Source organism: Miscanthus floridulus, chromosome 19 (genome assembly GCF_019320115.1).
Source record: "Miscanthus floridulus cultivar M001 chromosome 19, ASM1932011v1, whole genome shotgun sequence".
NCBI classification, from domain to species: domain Eukaryota; kingdom Viridiplantae; phylum Streptophyta; class Magnoliopsida; order Poales; family Poaceae; genus Miscanthus; species Miscanthus floridulus.
The window spans coordinates 48,080,155-48,099,857 of NC_089598.1; the positions used below are offsets into that span (position 1 = coordinate 48,080,155).

The 19,703-nt window shown below is 44.5% G+C and overlaps 1 protein-coding gene and 1 pseudogene across 1 annotated transcript; both read left to right on the forward strand.

Annotated features, from left to right (window-relative positions):
* The first annotated feature begins 2,581 nt into the window (after positions 1–2,581).
* Positions 2,582–4,095, forward strand: LOC136527400 (aspartyl protease family protein At5g10770-like). The gene is made up of 2 exons (XM_066520119.1): positions 2,582–2,732; positions 2,813–4,095. Exons 1-2 carry the CDS (start codon positions 2,582–2,584, stop codon positions 4,093–4,095), a joined length of 1,434 nt encoding a protein of 477 aa, XP_066376216.1.
* A 9,328-nt stretch (positions 4,096–13,423) lies between these two features.
* LOC136525998 (small ribosomal subunit protein eS8-like) lies at positions 13,424–16,788 on the forward strand (annotated as a pseudogene).
* Positions 16,789–19,703: the final 2,915 nt, after the last annotated feature.

Here is a 19,703-nt window from a genome sequence, read left to right on the forward strand (position 1 = left end):
TGGTATGAATATAAAGAGAATTTCTTTCCAAAGTCATGCTCTCATATCATAAATATAGTAGTGCATATCAACTAGACTATAGTGTTCATGTTATAATCTTGAGGAGTCTAAATTGTCACATGAAGGTTGCTAGCAGACCAGTACTTAGTGGCATCCCGACCTATCTTAAACTTAGTTCTAAGTTTAGTTATATAACTTGTATGATCATTAACTATTTTTTGCACGGCTATTTTTGAACATACCGACTTTACTTAGAAATATTATTTTATTCTTTGTTTTCCTTTTATCCTTGAGGTTGGCTCAGATATGTGTCCACTATTCTTAAAATACCATTTTTACCCCTGTTATGAACTATTGGTTTACTAGTGCAAGTATGTAATCTTGATCATATGCCATGCTAGACTCTTATAACTAGCCCTCCTTTGGGAAATATAAATAATGATACCGTGAATACTTCTGGGTGAAATGCTGCAACGATAGATCCGTGCGTTTGCAGGATATTTTCTGTAATCATTAAGAATTATCGTAGTTGGTGTTTCTTGAAGGCGTCGCTAAGGTTTACTCAATCTTAGTGATGGTGCTAAGAAATACCAACAGGCATTTCTGGCGCCGTTACTGGGGATGAACTTCAAACCTCCATACTTGATGATTGCGCTAAGAAATACAAACACCAGCCAGCCCAGGCCCAATAGGCCCCTGACGTACTCTAACACTACACCCCACCTGAACATGCAGCTCATCCTCGAGCTAGAACCTAACCAACTTATAATGATGACTCGACTCGACACAAACCTTATCTAAAACAAGCATTTTATATCTCGGTTTATTTTATTGTCCTCAACCTGAAATGGACTGGGACTCTTTATTTTTGACTCTTGAACATAAGTTGGACATTATTTTCGACTCCTGAACATAAGGTGGACACCATCCGTACGTCGGACCAATGATTGTACAGCCACATAGATCCCATGGACACCATCTGGATGAAAGGGGTGCATGTGTATGGCCACCTAGAAGTTCTCGCAACAGCAACCAGCGGAGGCGCCCTCACGGCAGTCGGTGGCGGAATGTGGCGGCGCTATGCGATGCGCTCCCACCAGTGATCCTATGCCTTCTCTTAGCCAGATGGCTGTTGATCTGTACCACATAGAGAAGAGCGAAGGGCTTTCGATGGAGAACGACAAGGAGGGGTGCGACTCCCCAACCGCTATCGTTGCAGACTTTGAGTTCGCTGCTCGCAGGGAAAACAGCATGCTCGCCGGCCATGGGGAAACCCATGACCAAGATCCCCGACGCAGTGGACGAGATCGAGGTCCTCCGCATGGCGAAGCACAACTTGGAGGAGCTGCGAAGGGGTGCAAGGCTGAATCAACTGAAGATCGTATCTCCTGCACCCACCGGCATGCTAGGAGGCCACGTGCAACAGACTGCAGCCGCAATACCGCCGACACCTGGCGGGTAAGCATCTTCCCCACCGACGCCGTGGCGATGTCCATCGGTTGCTCGATCTGCTGCAACTTCTCGCCCTCAATTGGGATCTGCTGGGCACCGATCATGGAGATAGTTGTTGTCCCATAGCCTGGCCAACAGTAGGGGAACCCCGACGGCATGGTGGTGGTCGCCAATTGTCGGGTTTCCACGGTCTCTAGACATGCCCAGAGAGATGCCAATTGCTGGACGACCTCGGAGAGGGTCTTCGTCATGACGTCGAGGGCGGTCGATGGCACCACCGGCTGCACCTTCGGTTGGGACGTGGTCTTGTCGTTGATCGCACCATCGGCAATGGAACTTGACATCTCCGATACAAGATGTTATGTGGCTGCTAGGGTTGAGGGGGACGAGTTGAGGGAGCAGATGGCGATTTTTTTGTGCTACAGTGCCCATGGGTACCATTCCTACCAGATGTTTGTGGCGGCCGGTGCTACGAGGGAGAGAAGGGGCCGGCCGGAGGTCTTGCCCACAGCCGAGCAAGAGAGAAGGGATTTCCTTCTTAATTCTTGCTCGATTAGATTGATACATATCCTCTCCTTATATAGAGAGGTTTACTTGACTCCTAAGCAAGGCTTACTTGACCTCTAAGCAAGCAACCCTTATCTCTAATTAATCCCTAATACTAACGGGCTATCCAGCCAGCCCAGGCCCAATAGGCCTATGAACATACTCTAATACCTTGTTTGGATGTAATTGGATTCGTATCAATCCACATGTATTGAGATGAATTGGAGTGTAACTTAAACTCTGAACTACGAAGCAATTTCCTAAACATATTTATGGATCGAGGTGAATCCGATAACATATCTTTCTCCTCCGAACTACGAAGCAATTTCCTTATGTACCAAAATACATCCCGTAGGACATCAGTCTCTTGTTGTTCCAGGATCAGCCGTGTAATCCTAAGCCGAAAACTGTAGGACGGCAATTCCTTTGTGGCACCACTTTGTTTTCTACGATCTTCTGTCGTTACTCCACGGTATATACAATCCAAAAGCAATGACTTGTAAGCACGCAGGCTGGTATAACAAGAGGACACCGTACCGCTCCGTTGCTAAAGGCTGTAAAGAGCTCGAGCAAGTCGCCGATCATGGCTGCTCACTGGATCCTACATTTGGCACTGCTCCTCTTATCCATGTCCTCTCAGCAGGTTCACGCGGCGAGGCAGCAGGACCGTCATACCATCAGCGTCCAGTCTCTGCTGTCTAGCTCGATATGTTCTTCGGCATCTGCTGTTCCAGGTTAACTTGTGTTTTAAAGTCTCAGCTGATCATTTTAAGAAAGATTAATTAATTTGATCCTCCAGTGTCTCGTCATGGAGCAGCTGGAAGCACCCTCCAAATCGTCCGCCGCGCGTGCCTGCAAACCGGCGACCACGAGACAGTGCCGGACCACCACTACACTACTGCCATCCTGCACCGAGACCGCCAACGAGTCCGGTCCATCCACCGGCGCCTCACCAGGGCGGAGACCACAGCCACCACCATACCCGCCCGTCTCGGCCTCGCCTTCCAGAGTCTCGAGTACGTGGTCACCATCGGCATCGGAACCCCACCGCGCAACTTCACGGTCCTCTTCGACACCGGCAGCGACCTCACCTGGGTGCAGTGCCTGCCGTGCCCCGACTCCTCCTGCTATCACCAGGAAGAGCCCTTGCTCGACCCGAGCAAGTCTTCCACCTACGTCAACATCTCGTGCAGCGCGCCGGAGTGCCACATCGGTGGCGCCCAGCAAACCAGCTGCGGGAGGACCTCGTGCCAGTACAGCGTCAAGTATGCCGACAAATCCGAGACTAGGGGTAGCCTTGCCGAGGAGACTTTTACTCTGTCGCCGCTAGCGCCGCCTGCCACTGGAGTCGTGTTTGGGTGCAGCCATGAGTATATTTCTGGCTCCAACGACACGGACATGGGTGTCGCCGGTCTGCTTGGTCTAGGCCGGGGCGACTCGTCCATCCTCTCGCAGACACGCCAGGGCAACAGCGGCAGCGGCAGCGTGTTCTCCTACTGCCTCCCTCCACGCGGGAGCTCCACGGGATACCTCACCATCGGCGCCGCCGCTCCTCAGCAGTCGAAGCTGTCCTTCACGCCTCTGATAACCACTATCTCTCAGCTGAGCTCTGCGTACGTGGTGAGCCTCGCCGGCATCTCCGTCAACGGCGCGGCCGTACCTATACCGGCGTCGGCTTTCTCCCTGGGGGCGATCATCGACTCCGGCACGGTGGCCACGCACATGCCGGCCGCCGCGTACTACCCGCTGCGCGACGAGTTCAGGCGCCACATGGGCGGTTACAAGATGCTGCCAGAGGGGTCCGTGGAATTGCTGGACACGTGCTACGACGTGACGGGGCAGGACGTCGTGACGGCGCCGCGGGTGGCGCTCGAGTTTGGTGGCGGCGCGAGGATCGACGTGGACGCGTCTGGGATTCTATTTGTGTTCCCGGTAGCAGATGACTCAGGGCCATCCCTGACGCTCGCGTGCTTGGCCTTCGTGCCCACGAATTCGCCGGGTCTCGTCATCGTCGGTAACATGCAGCAGAGGGCGTACAACGTCGTGTTCGATGTGGATGGAGGGAGGATTGGTTTCGGACCAAACGGATGCAGTTGAGTCATTGATTCACACACATAACTGACATGCTTGATCAAGGCAGGAGGATATATAACTGCACGAAATACATACGAAATTTATGTATGTTTATTTATTCAAACGGTTTGAACTGTTGCAGCTCCTACATTTTTTTTTTGCGAGTATTTGCAGCTCCTACATACTAGCATATCACATTATCGCAGTCATGCGACTGTTCAATAAATTAAGTCTTTAAACTGGTAAATAATGTTGGATGTTTTGAAAATAAAGATAGTGTCTTTGGGGATTTGCTTTTTTTGAATGTGAATAGAAAAAAGAAAAATTGTGGGAGAAGTAAAGCTAGCTTGATTATATTATTATAACAATGAAGTACACGTAATGCGTCTAAGCACACGCAACCGTGAAGACACTGCGCTATCATTCCATATTCAAGGCCGTCCCATTCAAATTGAACCATATCATATACCATTAATTCGTGTTCCATTTGGTTCAAATTTAACCACACCATGCATTCGTCTTTTCATTTGGTTCAAGCTAGGAACCAAACACAACCTAAGACACGGCTCTATGAGCCCATGTTGGTGATGCAAAGTTTTGCAGAAAGCCTCAGTAAACAGCACAAGACAATGAGCTTGTTGTCTCACGAGGATGACACCATGATGTGTGCTTCGAGGTGTACACACCAACTGAACCCACGTTGTACCGGCAAGGGATTCAGCTGCAGGCGCACGCGAGTAAGCATGAAGCGCGCCAAAATCCTATCCCGGCACTCATATATGTGCCTTGTGCGCTCTCAAGCCGCGAGCGAGCTCTCTGTGCCTCTGCTCTGCACACCCGAGCTCTGGGCGAGCACCTGTGGCGGCGATGGATCGGAAGAAGGGGGCGGTCTTGGGTACGCAGCCATGCAGATGGGAAGCCCTCCTCCTAGCACGGCTACAGGCCGTGATCCAAGGAGACCATCATGATGGGTGGAGCCCTCGCCTCCGCATCAGCGGCCGAACGCGTCACCGGCGGGTGGCCGGCTTTCAGGGCAGATTTGCGGCGGAGGTTGCAAGATAGGGATAACATGCTCCTCAATCATGAGGACAGGGACGATATGCTCTTCAACTTCCACGGGCATGACGGCGTTCTATGCCTTCACGTCATCCTTCCGGTGTGCCTCTTCCTCCACTATTTCTTTCACCATTGTCTCCTGCATGGATATGCCCGCGAGTAAAGATGGCAACGGGGAATTCTCCATCGGGGAATGCCTCTCCATCCCCGTCCCCACGGGGAGAAAAAATCCCCGTCCCCGTCCCCGTCCCCGCCAAAGCTCACGGGGACACTCTCTCCCCCCATTCCCCTCCCCATGTGTCGAAAATTCCCCGTCGGGATCCCCATCCCTGCATAAGCATTAGTTTATTGCCATTCACGATCCATCAATTCATCACCATTTACATAAGGTCATCAATACAACATTAGAGTACAACACGGATCACAATCTAGAAATTGCTAAATAGCAAGAAGCAGCACATTAATGAGCATGAACGGCTCAATCTATTGTGTGGTCATAGAAGATCTTGAGAAGTGACGTGAAGGAAAAATCTATGGCGCTGGTGACAAGTCTTGATCTGAAGCTCCAGTGCCTACCTGCTTAAAGAAACCACCGCTGGACTAGGGGACCCACGCTGCACGCATTGCTGCCTGTAGGGTGCCGCGCGCTGTTGCCGTTGTTAGGGCGCCACACATGATGCTCCTCTGCTGCCGATGGGGAGCCAGACGCGGATGCGCCGCCGCTGTTGGAGGGTCGCGCGGGTGCTCCCATGGGGTCACCTTGTGGACTGCAGTAGCGCGCAGGGTGTGGTGCAGGCGGCATGCGGCTAAGCAATGTGGCGGCGGCGGGCGAGACAGGGAGAGGAGAGGATGAGGACTGGGGGCAGTTAAGTTTTCTGCTGCTTATCGTATCGTGGATTATTTACTGCTGGCTGGTTTGGTGTGAGAGAAAAATACTGTTCCCGGCTGGAAATTTACGATCGTTTACGAGCAAGCGAACAGGCTGTATATATGTATGTTCGACTTGGGCTTTGATAGGCCGAGTAAACAGACTTTATAGGCTTTGAGAAACGGGGACGCGGGAAACAGGGACGGGGACAGTCTACCAGAACCGGCCCCGTTAGACCCGACGGGGGAAGATTTTTCCCCATTTAATCTCCCGTGGGGATGATTTTATTCTCAACACCGTCCCCGGGTATTTCCTGTAGGGAATCGGGAATTGGGTCCCGTTGCCATTTTTACCCACAAGCTATGGAATCGGTGTCCTGGTAAGCATTTTCAAAATTTGGAGCAACTTTGTTCCTTTGATTGGACAGCCTCGCCCGAGCACTTGGAGAATCGTCTCGCCCTCGTCGGCAGCCTTCTTCCTCAACACCTTCGCCGGCCTAGCCCTTGGTCCTCTTCTTTCTCGTTCTCCTCACACGTGCGTGTAGTGCTCATCTCACTTGGGACGACTCCATTCAAGAAATTTCTAGGGGTGAGTTTCGAACCCTCATCTAGGGGGTATATTGTCTAGTAGGATGGATATATCTATGACTGTCTTCAAACCAAACACCATGCAAAGGTGGAACATCCATCATCCCATCCCTATAACAAAACACTACCTAACACTAAATACTAGATCTATCGGAGGTGGACTGCATATGGTGAATATACTAGAAATAGTGGCTAACTAATATTCCCTCAATTCTAAATTATAAGACATTTTGGCTTTCCTAGACATATTACTTTTACTATATATCTAGATAATAGTGTATATCTAAATGTATAGAAAAACTATAAATTTATAAATGCCAAAACGTATTATAATTTGGAATGGAGGGAGTATAATTTAAAGACACTTTTGCCGAGTTAAAGGTCGTGCCAATCTAGAAACCAATGGCTAAATTGTTTTTTTGCTTGGATTCACGTATATTCGAATATTCCGACCACAAATCTATATCTATCTATCATCATCTGGCACTATAAAAGTGTGAGTTCTTTGAGGGGTCTCTTCCTCTATAATAACCAGTTCGATCTAGATTTTATGCTATATGAGCCCTCCATCGTCCGTGATCTTACATGTAAGATGTAAGACTCCTAGCGCGATAAGTTAAGGATGACGGAGATCGGGTAAAAAACTGTTTCCGAATCCAACTGAAACCAACCAAAAATCAGGGTGCAAGACAGACGTGGAAAAAAAAACTAAAGCAGCCAACTATAAAAGAGCTAGTTTTTTTTGAGCGGCTCTCTATCTATAATAACCGTTTGATTTAGACAGTCAGTGCTATATGATTTCCTCCTGTCGTCCGTGATCTTACATATAAGATGTAAGAATCGTAACGCGATACGTTAATGATGATGGAGATCGGGTTAAAAACTGTTTCAGAATCCAACCGAAAATCGGATGCAGACGTGGAAAAAAAACTAACGCAGACGTTACAGACAAAACCGGATGGAACACCAAACGGTAAAGAAAAGATTCGGATTGGTTCATGAGTCCTCGTCCGTCACGTATGCCATACGTGTCCTTAAAAGATTTTAAAGCTGATATTTGCCTTGCCGGTTGCCAGCTTTCTTCGTTTTCCTGTCTTCTGTGCTCTTTGCTTAGCCGGAGTTTTTTTTTTTGACGGTAATCCTTGGATTATTGTGCTGGCTTTTATTGTATTTGGTTTCAACTCTAGCTTCTTCTTAATAAATTAGTGTCCGAAGGAGTAAATTAAATAAAAATTTCTAATTAATTGTATTACTAAATAATTTGTAAATTATTATTTCTATTACTAATTAATGTATTGATTTTAATTAGGAGTAAATTATTATTCTTATGACATGAATTAGCCGATGGCCTAACTAATCAAATCACAAACTACAACTTTAAGCATTTTGTCATCCAATCTAACCAAAACAAATGTTCATCTAAGTTGCCCACACATACTAATGTGAATCTCTAAGCTATCCGCGTATACAGTGCAACTTTCGATCAGGCCTGAATTAGCCGATGGCCTAACTAATCAAATCATAAACTACAACTTTGAGCATTTTGTCATCCAATCTAACCAAACAAATGTTCATCTAAGTTGCCCGCACATACCAATGCGAATCTCTAAGCTATCCGCATATACCAGTGCAACTTTCAATCAAGCCTGATATATAGGTTGTATTTTAATTCAAACAGAATTCAAAAGACATTGTCATATGAATACCAATATTAACTTATATTATGGATCATCATAAAATAAAGCATAGCTTTTTAATTTCTATAGAAAGATAAAAATCAGAAAATAAATAAATATGTAACATTGCCATCCTTATTTTTATTGACACAGTCTGTTTTTTGTGATTGCTGCAACCACCCACAATATCAAAAGTAGCACATATACAAATTAAACTGTCGCGGCCGCTACAGTTGTGCAACAAGATGAAACGAATAGGTCAACGTTTGATAACTTTTTTCTCCCGTTGCAACGCACGGACATGTTTGCTAATACTATAAAAGAGCGAACAAATTGAAAAATTTTCATCATGCTAATGCCTCTTATCCATCCCTTATTGTGTCCATAAGATGTGTTTTGAGCAAACGGTCGAACTGAAAAAAACTTCCTTCTCCCTAATGGCTTCTATGATTCTATCTGCCCCTTTATTATGTCTTTAGGATGTATTTTGTAATTACAATCTAACTCCAAACATCCCGACAAATGGATCAGGCACGGCCAAGTCGGAAACTCGTCCGGACAAGCAGCCAAGCATGGGTTTTTTTCACCGGCGATTTCCTTTACCCGCTTCGGCCGCTGTTGCTGTCGCTGGATGACCTGTTCCGGACGCTGGCCACACCTCTCGGGCTCGGGTCTGCACGCCTACACGTTGGTGAAGCTCAAGGCCGCCAGGCGGGGACGCAGGGCATCTCCATCAGCCACTTCATCGACAGATTGGGCCGGTTCGGCCCCGTGTACAGAGGACTTCCTCGATGAGCATCAAGCGGCTCCGCCTCGAGGAGCTCGCCCCGCGCGTCACCGTCATTCCGTCAAGTACCTTGACGCCTAGTAGCTGTAAAATACTAAAATATTAACATGAAGCCTAAGGAGTAAGGAAGTTCTACATTATTCTTTTTTATATATTTTTAGATAATGGATAAAACAAATATCCGGTCTCTACATCCAAGGATGTACACAGCCCACGATGATCCCAAAGTTCAGCCGCTGTGAAGCTTAGTTGATTTATTAATTAATATGACAATGATAACCTGCCCTGCAAGGTCTATATGTCTAGATCTTGTGTATTTACTGCTTGTGCATGTAAATTTTATGAACGGCCAATTTTGATTTGGCCAAAGTATTCTTCGATGCAAAAAAAAAAAACAGAAGAAACGGCTGTTGTTTAAAGTTGGTTTTATTCTGGGTAGTAAATATAGAAGCGTCAATCAAGTATAATATAGTAGTCTCAGTTACTTAGTCGATTAGCCAATCAGAAACTTAGATGGTCCTCGGAGATATATGTTTTGTTTCCATGAGCAATGTGCAAGGATCCAAAATTAAGCTGAGGCCTACCGGGATCTAGGTGAAACCAGTATATCTGATGTTAAGTTTTTGAGTTGTATATGTAATGATGAATAGGTGCATCATATAATAGATTAGTCTGATAAAGAACACTAGGCATTTTGTTTTCAAAATAAATTTGGTGGATTAAGGGATGGTAGTTGCTATTCTACCATTATAGTTGGCCCTGTTCGCTTATGCTGAAATTAGGTTTATGCTGATGTTTATGCTGAAATGTTGTGAGAGAAAAACACTGTTCCATGGTTAAAAAGTAGCTCAAGCGAACAGGGCCAATATCATTTTTTCATATATATTTATCTTTTCAATCAATATAATATAAACTCGTGTGCGTATGCAATTTAATTAGTTCTTAATACTCGATCATTATATGTGAATGTATTATTTACAAGTTACGACTTTTTAACATTGGTTAATTTAATTTGCTTTTGATTGCATACAAACTCTCTCAAACAAAAATATAATATTTTAAGAAAACGATCATGATGTATAATTAGCAAAATAATTTAGAAATCACATCTTACTTAAGCATCAACAATCTTAAAGCTTTTTTAATGATACTATTATATTGCCCATGCTAACACCATGGTGGTATTTCAGGGATGCACAGGTGTCAAGAACACGTCTAAACTACAGGGATGCAACTATTTCAGCCCTGAACATAATCTCCTAGCTAGCCTAGATCATATTATCATAAACTTATGTGTGACGTACTTATGGCTACCGGTAACCTGAACAAGAGAAATTAACCGACCCCACTAACCGGGGAACGCTCACTAAAAAGGAATCAAGCGAACAATTTTCAGACATATCTGTTTTGAAAAAAAATCCCACCTCTTTTCTTTATGGCAGCCACTCAACCAAACCATCCACCCAACTACGCGCTTTTTCAAGAAGTGATGACCTCATCAGGAAAAAGAGAAACATTTATTTCAAAATGCTTTAATTTTTGAACGGTATATCTGTTTTTTATTCCGTCTGCACCGGTGTGTTCAACATTATGAGACAAACAAAACTAGACCCTACTTACATATGTTTAGAATATTTTTTTCTAGTACTAATTTATGTATATTAACTTATAACGTGTAACTTATACTATAAAACTTATACCATATAACTGATAACATATAACTTATCCTAAAGCTGGAAACACAAAAGTTATGAGATAAAACTTATATACAAAAGTTATAAAAACAAAGGAATGATTAACTTATAACTTGTACAAAAACTTGGAAACACAAAATGAACAAATTAACTTATGACTCAATGTTAAAACATGGAAACACAAAAGCTATGTAACACAAATTATATAAAAAAGTTATCAAACTACAACTTGTATAAATAAGTTATACTATACAACTTGTGTACATAAGTTATATAGTATAACTTTATGTGCAGAAGTTGTAAGTTATATGTTATAAGTTAATACATATAAATTGCTACTAGAAAAAATTGTTCAAAACATATTCAAGTGGTGTCTAGTTTTGTTCGCCTCGTCGCATAAAACACACAGGGCAAACCGAATTTAAAACGGATACACCAGTTCAGAAGTTATAGCAATTTAAAATAAATATTTTGTTTTTTTCACCTATGTCAGCGCTGACATCACAGCATGGCAAAGGAACCAATCAGGCTGCCAATCCCCTACAACCACATCTCGTGACGTCACTATTATCTTGTCCAGTGCGTCCATCCATGCCGCACAGGGAGTAGAGCCACACCAATTGAGACGCTTGTCGACTGTTCGCAAGATTCCCTGTGAACATTCACTGGATTGGATTTGGCGAAACCAACCACGTAATCTCATATGCATATTTTGTAAAAGCAATCTGAAAATAGGTATAGGCCATCAATCTGTGCAAAGATTTGCCGCTGGCCTAGTTAGGTGCTTTTTAAGAGTTTCCAGTAGTTTTTTTCGGCCATTCGAAAAGTCGAGCCTAGCTAGGAGTGATTCGTAAACATTTATCTGTTTTTTTCTCTTTTTTCGCATCTAACAAAAATTGCCTCTTTTGCTATTCTTTTCGAAAAAAATAAGGGATTTGCCTAAATTTCACGTCGTCTGAATTTTAGTTTTCTTTCGTGCGATGGTTATTGCATATTTTTTATATTAAAATTATAGTTTTAATCAGGGGCGGATTCACATGGGGCTAGTGGGGCTTTAGCCCCCCTTTGGGCCAAATATTGTACTATCAGGTCTTAACAAACGATTTTTTTATTTTTAACACTTTTTGTAAACTAATTTTAAATCTAACACTGCTTGTTTTTTTTCAAAAATAACACTTTTGGCCACGCCCATTACCATGGCGCGACGAAACGACTGTGCCGCGCCATGTATGGTGGCACGGCAGGAGGATGACGTGACGACGACCAGGGCTGCTGACCAATGACGTGGCAGGGTCTGCCACGCCACCGATCTTGGCGTGGCAGTGATGCGCCACGGCGCATGGCGTGACAGGACCAGATAAATATCGCGAGCAAGCCCGCACGCACGCCAGCCCGCCTGCCCGCACGGCGTGCAGCGCCCCGACGACCACTCGCCCACGCCGGCAGCGCCGGCACATGCCCGCCGCGCCTGCCCACTCCCGCCACGCAGCGCCCACGTCGGCCGCGTCACAAACGCCGGCGCGTCACGGCCGCCGGCCGCCCGCTCATATCAAGATAGCTCCCTCTCGATTTCATGTTATTATGATTGTTATTGATTTAGGATAGTTAGTGATTAAGGATAGTTAGGTTAGTGATTTAGGATAGTTAGGGTTTTATGATTGTTATTGATTTAGGATAGTTAGTGATTTAGGATAGTTAGGGTTAGTGATTTAGGATAGTTACGTTAGTGAATTTGTTTATTTAGGTAGGTAGTTTTTAGGTTTGAGGTTGTGTGTTGTAGTATAGTTAAGGTTTGGTTAGGTAGTTAGGGTTTAGGTTACTGTTAGTTAGGATTTTGGATTTAGGGATTGATTAGGTATTTATTATTTAGTTTATAGTTAGTTATTTAGTTAGGGATTTTGGGTATAGATACTAGTTTTCAAGTGTCGGTACTTAGTAGTGCGTGATACGTCGATTTGGATGACTTGATGAAGTTTCGTCAAATGCTTATTTCCCTAATGAAGTTGTTTAATATGTCTGTTAATGTTACTTTGGATATATACATGTGCTTTCATATTGTGTTCGTATTGCATAACAAGTAGTTCAAATTTTGCAATGCTACATACTGTTAATTTGAATATTGTTAATTTGAATACTCTAACCCTTTGTTTATCAATTTGTAACATGATAGCCCTCCCATGCAACACCCGTTGTATCCCATTCTTGAGGTGGAATACGACTGACCAGCACCGAGCACACATCTTGAGTGACACCGACGCAGAGGTGGCCTTGCCTCCTTTGAGGCCCCGCACGCACACTAGGGCGCACCTAGTGGGACGGGCTTTATGCGCCGTATATACGGCGTGCCAGGCTTCCTCGAGCTTGTCCATATTGTCAACTACGGTTTCACTACACCATAACCTACTTTTCCCTACACTTATGTGTTGGTAAAACTAGGCTTTTGACAACACATAAAGTGTCGGCAATGATATACTTTTTTAGGGTCACCTTAACTGTCGCCAATAATAGTGTAAGGCTACACGTTATGTGTCGGCGTTTGTCCTTCCAACCTAAAAAGTGTCGGCGAAAGTTTTTAGACAAACAAACTGTCGTCGTAGCCTAAGCAAACCACTGTCAAAGTGTCGTCGAAGGCTATGCACCGAAGCAAATAAGATGATAGTGTTGGGCATTCATCTCTCCTGCTCATGCGACTCGGGGAAAAAAACCCGCAGCCAGCAGAGACTGACGCCGCCGGCCACCAGCAGATCCCGACTCAGTGCGCCACCAAGAGGGCTCCTCCGCCGGGCACCGCAGGAGGGCTCCGCTGCCTCTACGGGCTAGGCGCCGTCAGTAGCCACTACCGCCGTCTCCCAATCCCACCGTAGCCGAATTCCCTGGCTGGAGTCCCGCAGCCTCCATCCCCAGGCCCTCGTCGCCGAATCCAATGACGCCGCCACCCCAGTCCCTAGCCCCCCAACGCCCTAGCCCGTCGCCTCCCAAGCCTGTCGTCCCCAAGCCCGCCGCCTCCCAAGCCCACCGTCCCCAAGCCCGCCGTCGCCCTAGCCCACCACCGGCTAGCAAAAAGCGGTGCCGCCGCCGCATCCCCATTCCCCTCCGCATCCCCTTCATCTCATCCCTATTCCCCTGCGTGCTAGGTTTCGGCGTAGCGTACTTTCTTGTATTTTTTTATTGGTTGTAGAAAGGAGTAGACAAAGGTGAGAAAGGCTGAAAGATTCAAGGTTTGGGTTACTTCTCTTGCCAAACTTTCATTCAGTCTAGATCCGCTCTCTTCCCCTCTTTGGAGAAGGAACATATTCAGCTCGATTTCGATGTGATGTTTACTGCTTTAGTTGATTTTGCTGAGGAACCAACAGGATTCAAGATCTTGTACACAAGAGAATCCATCAGTTTGCATGTAAGTTTTCTAATGCTGGATCTGCAACTTATTTCTAGTATATAAAGGCAAAGTTCACACTGATGGAAATTCATAGTCTTTTTACTTTGGTCCTTTATGCGAAAAAAACATGTTGTGACTATTTTATATAAAAAGACAGAGAAGGGAATCAATTGAGCTTTAAGCTGCAACTGGAATTATAAGTTAGTATTGGAATTATAAGTTATCTAACAATCCTGCAGTAACAAACTTTTTCGCAGCATGCAAGAAAAGAAGCAATGCATGCTGGAAAGCAATAGATCTTGCAGCTAAGATCTCAGAAGGACACTGAAATTAGCAAACCTCAATAGCCTCCGCTCTTGTATCTCAGGCTAGTGAAAACTAGCATAGGCACATCAGGAAACTAATTTGAACTTTTGAAGCCCTTGAGAGGTTATATGTCAATGGTAACCATGATCTTTTCATTGTCACAGAGAGAAATTTCCAAATAGGTACATGAAAGTACAAATGCCTGACATGTTATGAACTCCTAGACTTTAGAAAAATGATAGCAGCTGAACCCTCGGCGAAATTAGTGCAGCAAGAATAAAACCACTGCTACTGCATCACTTTTGTGCTCTGAATGTTCTCTCTGCAATTATTCAAATTATTCAAATTGTATTTATATCCTATATCTGCATCACTTTTGTGCTCTGAATGTTCTCTCTACAACTAAACTAGCGTAGTTAACTTTGATCTTGAAGTGGTTACGACGGTATTAATTGATCTGAGTTTTATTGAGGAATGTTTTTTTCTCACGATGTCATTAGGTGACCTCCAGTGATCTTTTGCGCTTTTAGATGACACCCCTTAACTATGTGGTTACTTGGTTGGATTATTGTCTAAAAATTATCTGTGTCTGTTAAATCATTTACCATGATGATTACAATGAAATGCCAGCCTTGACAGTGTATAAGTAATTTTATTTGTTGATTCAGTGTCTATTTTTCAATTTTCTCAAAGGTGACCAACTAAGCTTCTCGGAATTGTTAAGGGGATATGTGGTGAGAATTATCATATTTGTAACCATGTTTTAGAAGTAGGCACTTTCATCTTAATTACGTATATAATCATATATATGTATTTGTATTCGCAACACGTTGGTACTATGTTTGAGGCAACACCAGAATTGTAGATCAGATGTGCAAATTTTGGTAAATTGAATTGGTGTCATCATCTTCTTTTGAAGTATTAGCTTAAAATTGTTGTTTATTGATGTTGCTTCATCGTGTCCTGCAATACTATGTGAGGACTTTGTTCAGAGATTTATTATGTTTGTCAATTCTCTAGAAGGTATATGTGAGGACTTTGTTCAGAGATTTATTATGTTTGTCGATTCTCTTGAAGGTATGAGCTTGGGCGCCAGCCGGACCAACACCAAGTTGTCAAGCAACAAGACAGTGAGGAGGGTTCGTGTTCGTGGAGGTAATGTGAAGTGGAGGGCCGGGCTCTTCGCCTGGATACTGGTAACTACTCATGGTGAAGTGAAGCTATTACCCGCAAGACCTGTATCCTCGACGTGGTCTACAATGCATCAAACAATGAGCTTGTGAGGACTCAAACCCTTGTGAAGAGTGCCATTGTGCAAGTTGATGCTGCCCCATTCAAGCAGTGGTACCTCACTCACTATGGAGTTGACATCGGTAGGAAGAAAAAGGCTCCTGCTGCAAAGAAGGAATCTGTTGAGGTATTATTTCTTGCAACACAGCGTCTCACTATTTACTATTAAATGTTTTTAATAAGGGATTGGCTTCATAGTTCATACATCATGTTTTGTAGCTAGCAAATATCAGCTCTTTCTGTTCTCTCTTTTAAAGACAACTGACTCACCTCATTCTTGTATGTTTATATTGTCTACTCCTGTGCCTTGCAGATTCTTAGAGAACTCTTCTTTTCTTATCCACGTTTCACATTTGAATTGCATGTTTTTGCACTATGAGTTTTAGATTTCTGTATGGAAAATGTTTAATTTGATTGTTTTTATTAATATATTTTGCTTGAAGTATTTCCATAAAGCAGAGATCTATAGTTAATTAGTTTTCTATCTTTAGTGTCTGTTATGTTTCCTCTGGTGGATCACTTATTGTTTGAGATTCATTCATCTAGGGGCAAGAGGGTAAGGCAGCAGCTGAGGAAACAAAGAAGAGCAACCATGTCAAGAGGAAGCTTGAGGAGCGTCAGAAGGGACGTGAGCTTGACGCTCACATTGAAGAGCAATTTGGCAGTGGAAGCTTGTTGGCGTGCATTTCTTCCCGCCCTGGACAGTGTGGCCGAGCTAATGGGTAAGAAATAATGGACTTCCACCAGACTTTCTTTGTTTTTGTTAGAGCAGCTTATCTGTTTGTGTACCATTTAACTTTTGTAGCTTAAAGCTTAATGTTTGTTTATACTCTTTATGTTATAATCACTGTGAGTCTAGACATTTTAGATATGTTGGCAGCTGTCACAAATTTATCCTTCTAGGCTTCAAGTAGAATGGAAGTTGTCTCCTTATTTTCACTTATATCTTATATTGCAGGCAGCTCCTTACATTACACTTTTTCTTTTTTGTATAATAGGTACATCCTTGAGGGTAAAGAGCTTGAGTTCTACATGAAGAAGCTTCAGTGCAAGAAGGGCAATGGTGCTGCAGCTTAGAGCATTCTCATGGATGGTCCTCAGCGGATATGTGTGGCCTATTAAATATTACTCTGGCTTTTTTTGTTAGTCATCTCAAGTTCAGAACGTCTATGTCATAGTTTTGTAGACCTGATGAGAACACTGTTTTCCAAAAATGAATCAACTCTATCTAGCTCCTAAGAATTGAGATTTTCCTTCTATATGAATAACAGTGGATTTGTCAAATTATTCAAATTGTATTTATATCTATATATGCAGTACAATTTTACCGATAGTTTAGTTGTTGGACAGGGCATGATTCACAAAATACCTTGAAAATGGTTTCGCCAACACACAAACTATCGGGAAAGGTTCAAACTGTCAGGCGTAGGTCTTAACTATCGGCAAAGGCTTTCAACTGTCGGTGTAGGTCCACCATTTGGCAACACCAAAAGTGTCGGCGATTCCTTTAACTGACGGTGAAAGTATCGCCGACGGCTTCTACCGCGACTAGTTTCTAAACTGTCGGCAAAAACTTTCGCGAGAGGTTATCTGTCGGGAAAGGTACCCTTTGTCCACTATAAAAAGTGTCGGCAAAGGTATATTGTGTTATAGTGTTTTTAGCCCCTTGACCCATCACTACTTACTACAACCGTAGACATGTGTGAGTGCCTTCTTTGTATGTAAATATTCTTATAACAAATTTGAGTCAACTAATTCTATTCTTATAATAGGTGGAGGACCTGAGACCCACACGTTCAACCTACCTTGCGGCGAGATGACCTTGACCACGCAGGACGTGAAGGCTATCTTTGGCCTTCGGTTAGGAGGACTTCCAGTGATGGGTATAGTTGACAACGATCACTGGAAGAAGCTGGTGGCTCAGTTCACTGGCTTTCTTCCACCGGACGACAAGGTTTCAAAGAAAATAAGTGAGCAATTCAAGCCTATTTAATACTTGCATTGCTTTCCTGCAGCCATCGGGTCTCATTTTCTTTGGTGAATTTTAAGAAAAGTTCTGGTGTTTTGTCGTCCTGGATCACAGAGCGCTTTGATTACTTGGACCACAGGCTGAGGAGGCTCATATCGATAGGTTCGCTAGAGTGTGGCTCTGACACTTCCTTGGTGCTTTTCTCTTCCCAGACGCCTCGGGCAACACCATCAGCTAGATCTTCCTTGACATACTACGCCAGCCGTAGGAGAACATAGCGGCGTACAGCTAGGGCAGCATAGTCCTAGCATGGACGTATCGATAGCTATGCGTTGCCTGCTGTCTCACCTCAGGGTATGCAAACCTTGAGGCTTGCGCCTACCTACTCCAGGTTTGGTGTTGGGAACGATGGCCCGTTGGGAGGCCCCTTGCTACTGGTTTACCGGTAAGTACTTCGGTTCACTATATTCTTCGAGGTAGTTACATATGATGAAATTATTAATGGCTAATTCATTATCGTGTTCAATGCATCAATGGAACAGGCAGGATACATCCCTATAGCTCTATATATCTGGATGGAAGCAGAGTTAGTTAAGGGAATGCGAGGCGCAAGTACAGGGAGTACACGGACGGTCTCAACATCCTAACACAGCACCAGGTTACGCTCTCTTTACTATCATACATGTGTCTTATTCGATGTACATTATATCACAACCTAACTCAATTACGAAATGTTCAAGTGCATTGGTGTCCTTGGGATGCTCTGGAGCTCGAGTACTATCTGAGTCCTATCACTAGGGATGAGTCAGATGAGTATCGCTGCAATGTCCCTCTTATTTTCTTCCACATGGTCGAGATTCACTTGCCCATCAGGGTCTATAGATAGTTTGGAAGAATGACAGGCTGCCCACCACTACTTTACTCCACCGACCAAGAATTGCATCGATGCGTTATTGATTAATAACAAAGCTACAATTCAGAGGTGTGTGTGGTACAACTAACATCATTTTATTGCAGGAATGACCGTAGGAAGAGGTACAAGACCAATGATTGGCGCGTGACACACAACGCGTACATCCAATTGTGGCAGACTAGGGAACAACAGTCGGTCCATGCGGGTCCCACACATGACCAGCACACCTTCGACGAGTACCTGCGGTGGCTTCACGGGTGTGGGGTGTACGACTCCGGATACCCACGGTAGACCACATGGGATGTGCCCCTAGGGGTGGCCCAGCCCACAAGAAGAAGCCTTGTGGGGCACGACTCTGTTCGGCGCCTTCCGCAAGACATCGGGAAGATATCCTGAAGATACTACGAGATCTGTTAGGATATGTATGATCCCAAGATTCCTGTAATTAGTTATTACTTTCTGGTTATCTCTCAGATCTAACCGACTTGTAACCCTACCTCTCGGACTATATAAGGTGGGCAGGGACCCCCTCTAAAATCACGGCATATCATACGATAGCTAATACAAACCAACAGACCACAGGAGTAGGGTATTACGTTATACTGATGGCCTGAACCTGTCTAACTCATGTGTCTCTGTTGCCTTCTTGTTCTTGATCTCACGCTCCTCTGTCGATCAATCTACCTTTGTGGGATACCCCTCGGAGGACTGCCGACGATATTCTGTCGACAGTTGGCGCGCCAGGTAGGGGTGTGCGTGCTGTTTCCTTGTCGAACAAGATGGCTTTTTCCACAGGCTCTTCGTCCCTTCCACAGCCCGACCAGATCTTCATGGTCGGATCCATCTTATGGGTCATCAACGCTGATGGAGTCAGAGAGCTCCTCGAGCCGAGGCAGATTGGTTCTACGCCGGCCACCCCCGCACCTACAACTGCAGATCCGATCTCGAAGCTGATTCCGAGGTCTCCTTCGGTGATGACTCGCCATCCGCTTCCTCGCTACCAGAGGAGGCCGATCAACAACGACAATCTGATCGAATCCATCGATCAGGTCGGACTAAAGCTCGACAATTGTCTCTCCATCGCCGAATCGGCACTAGACACTCTGGTTC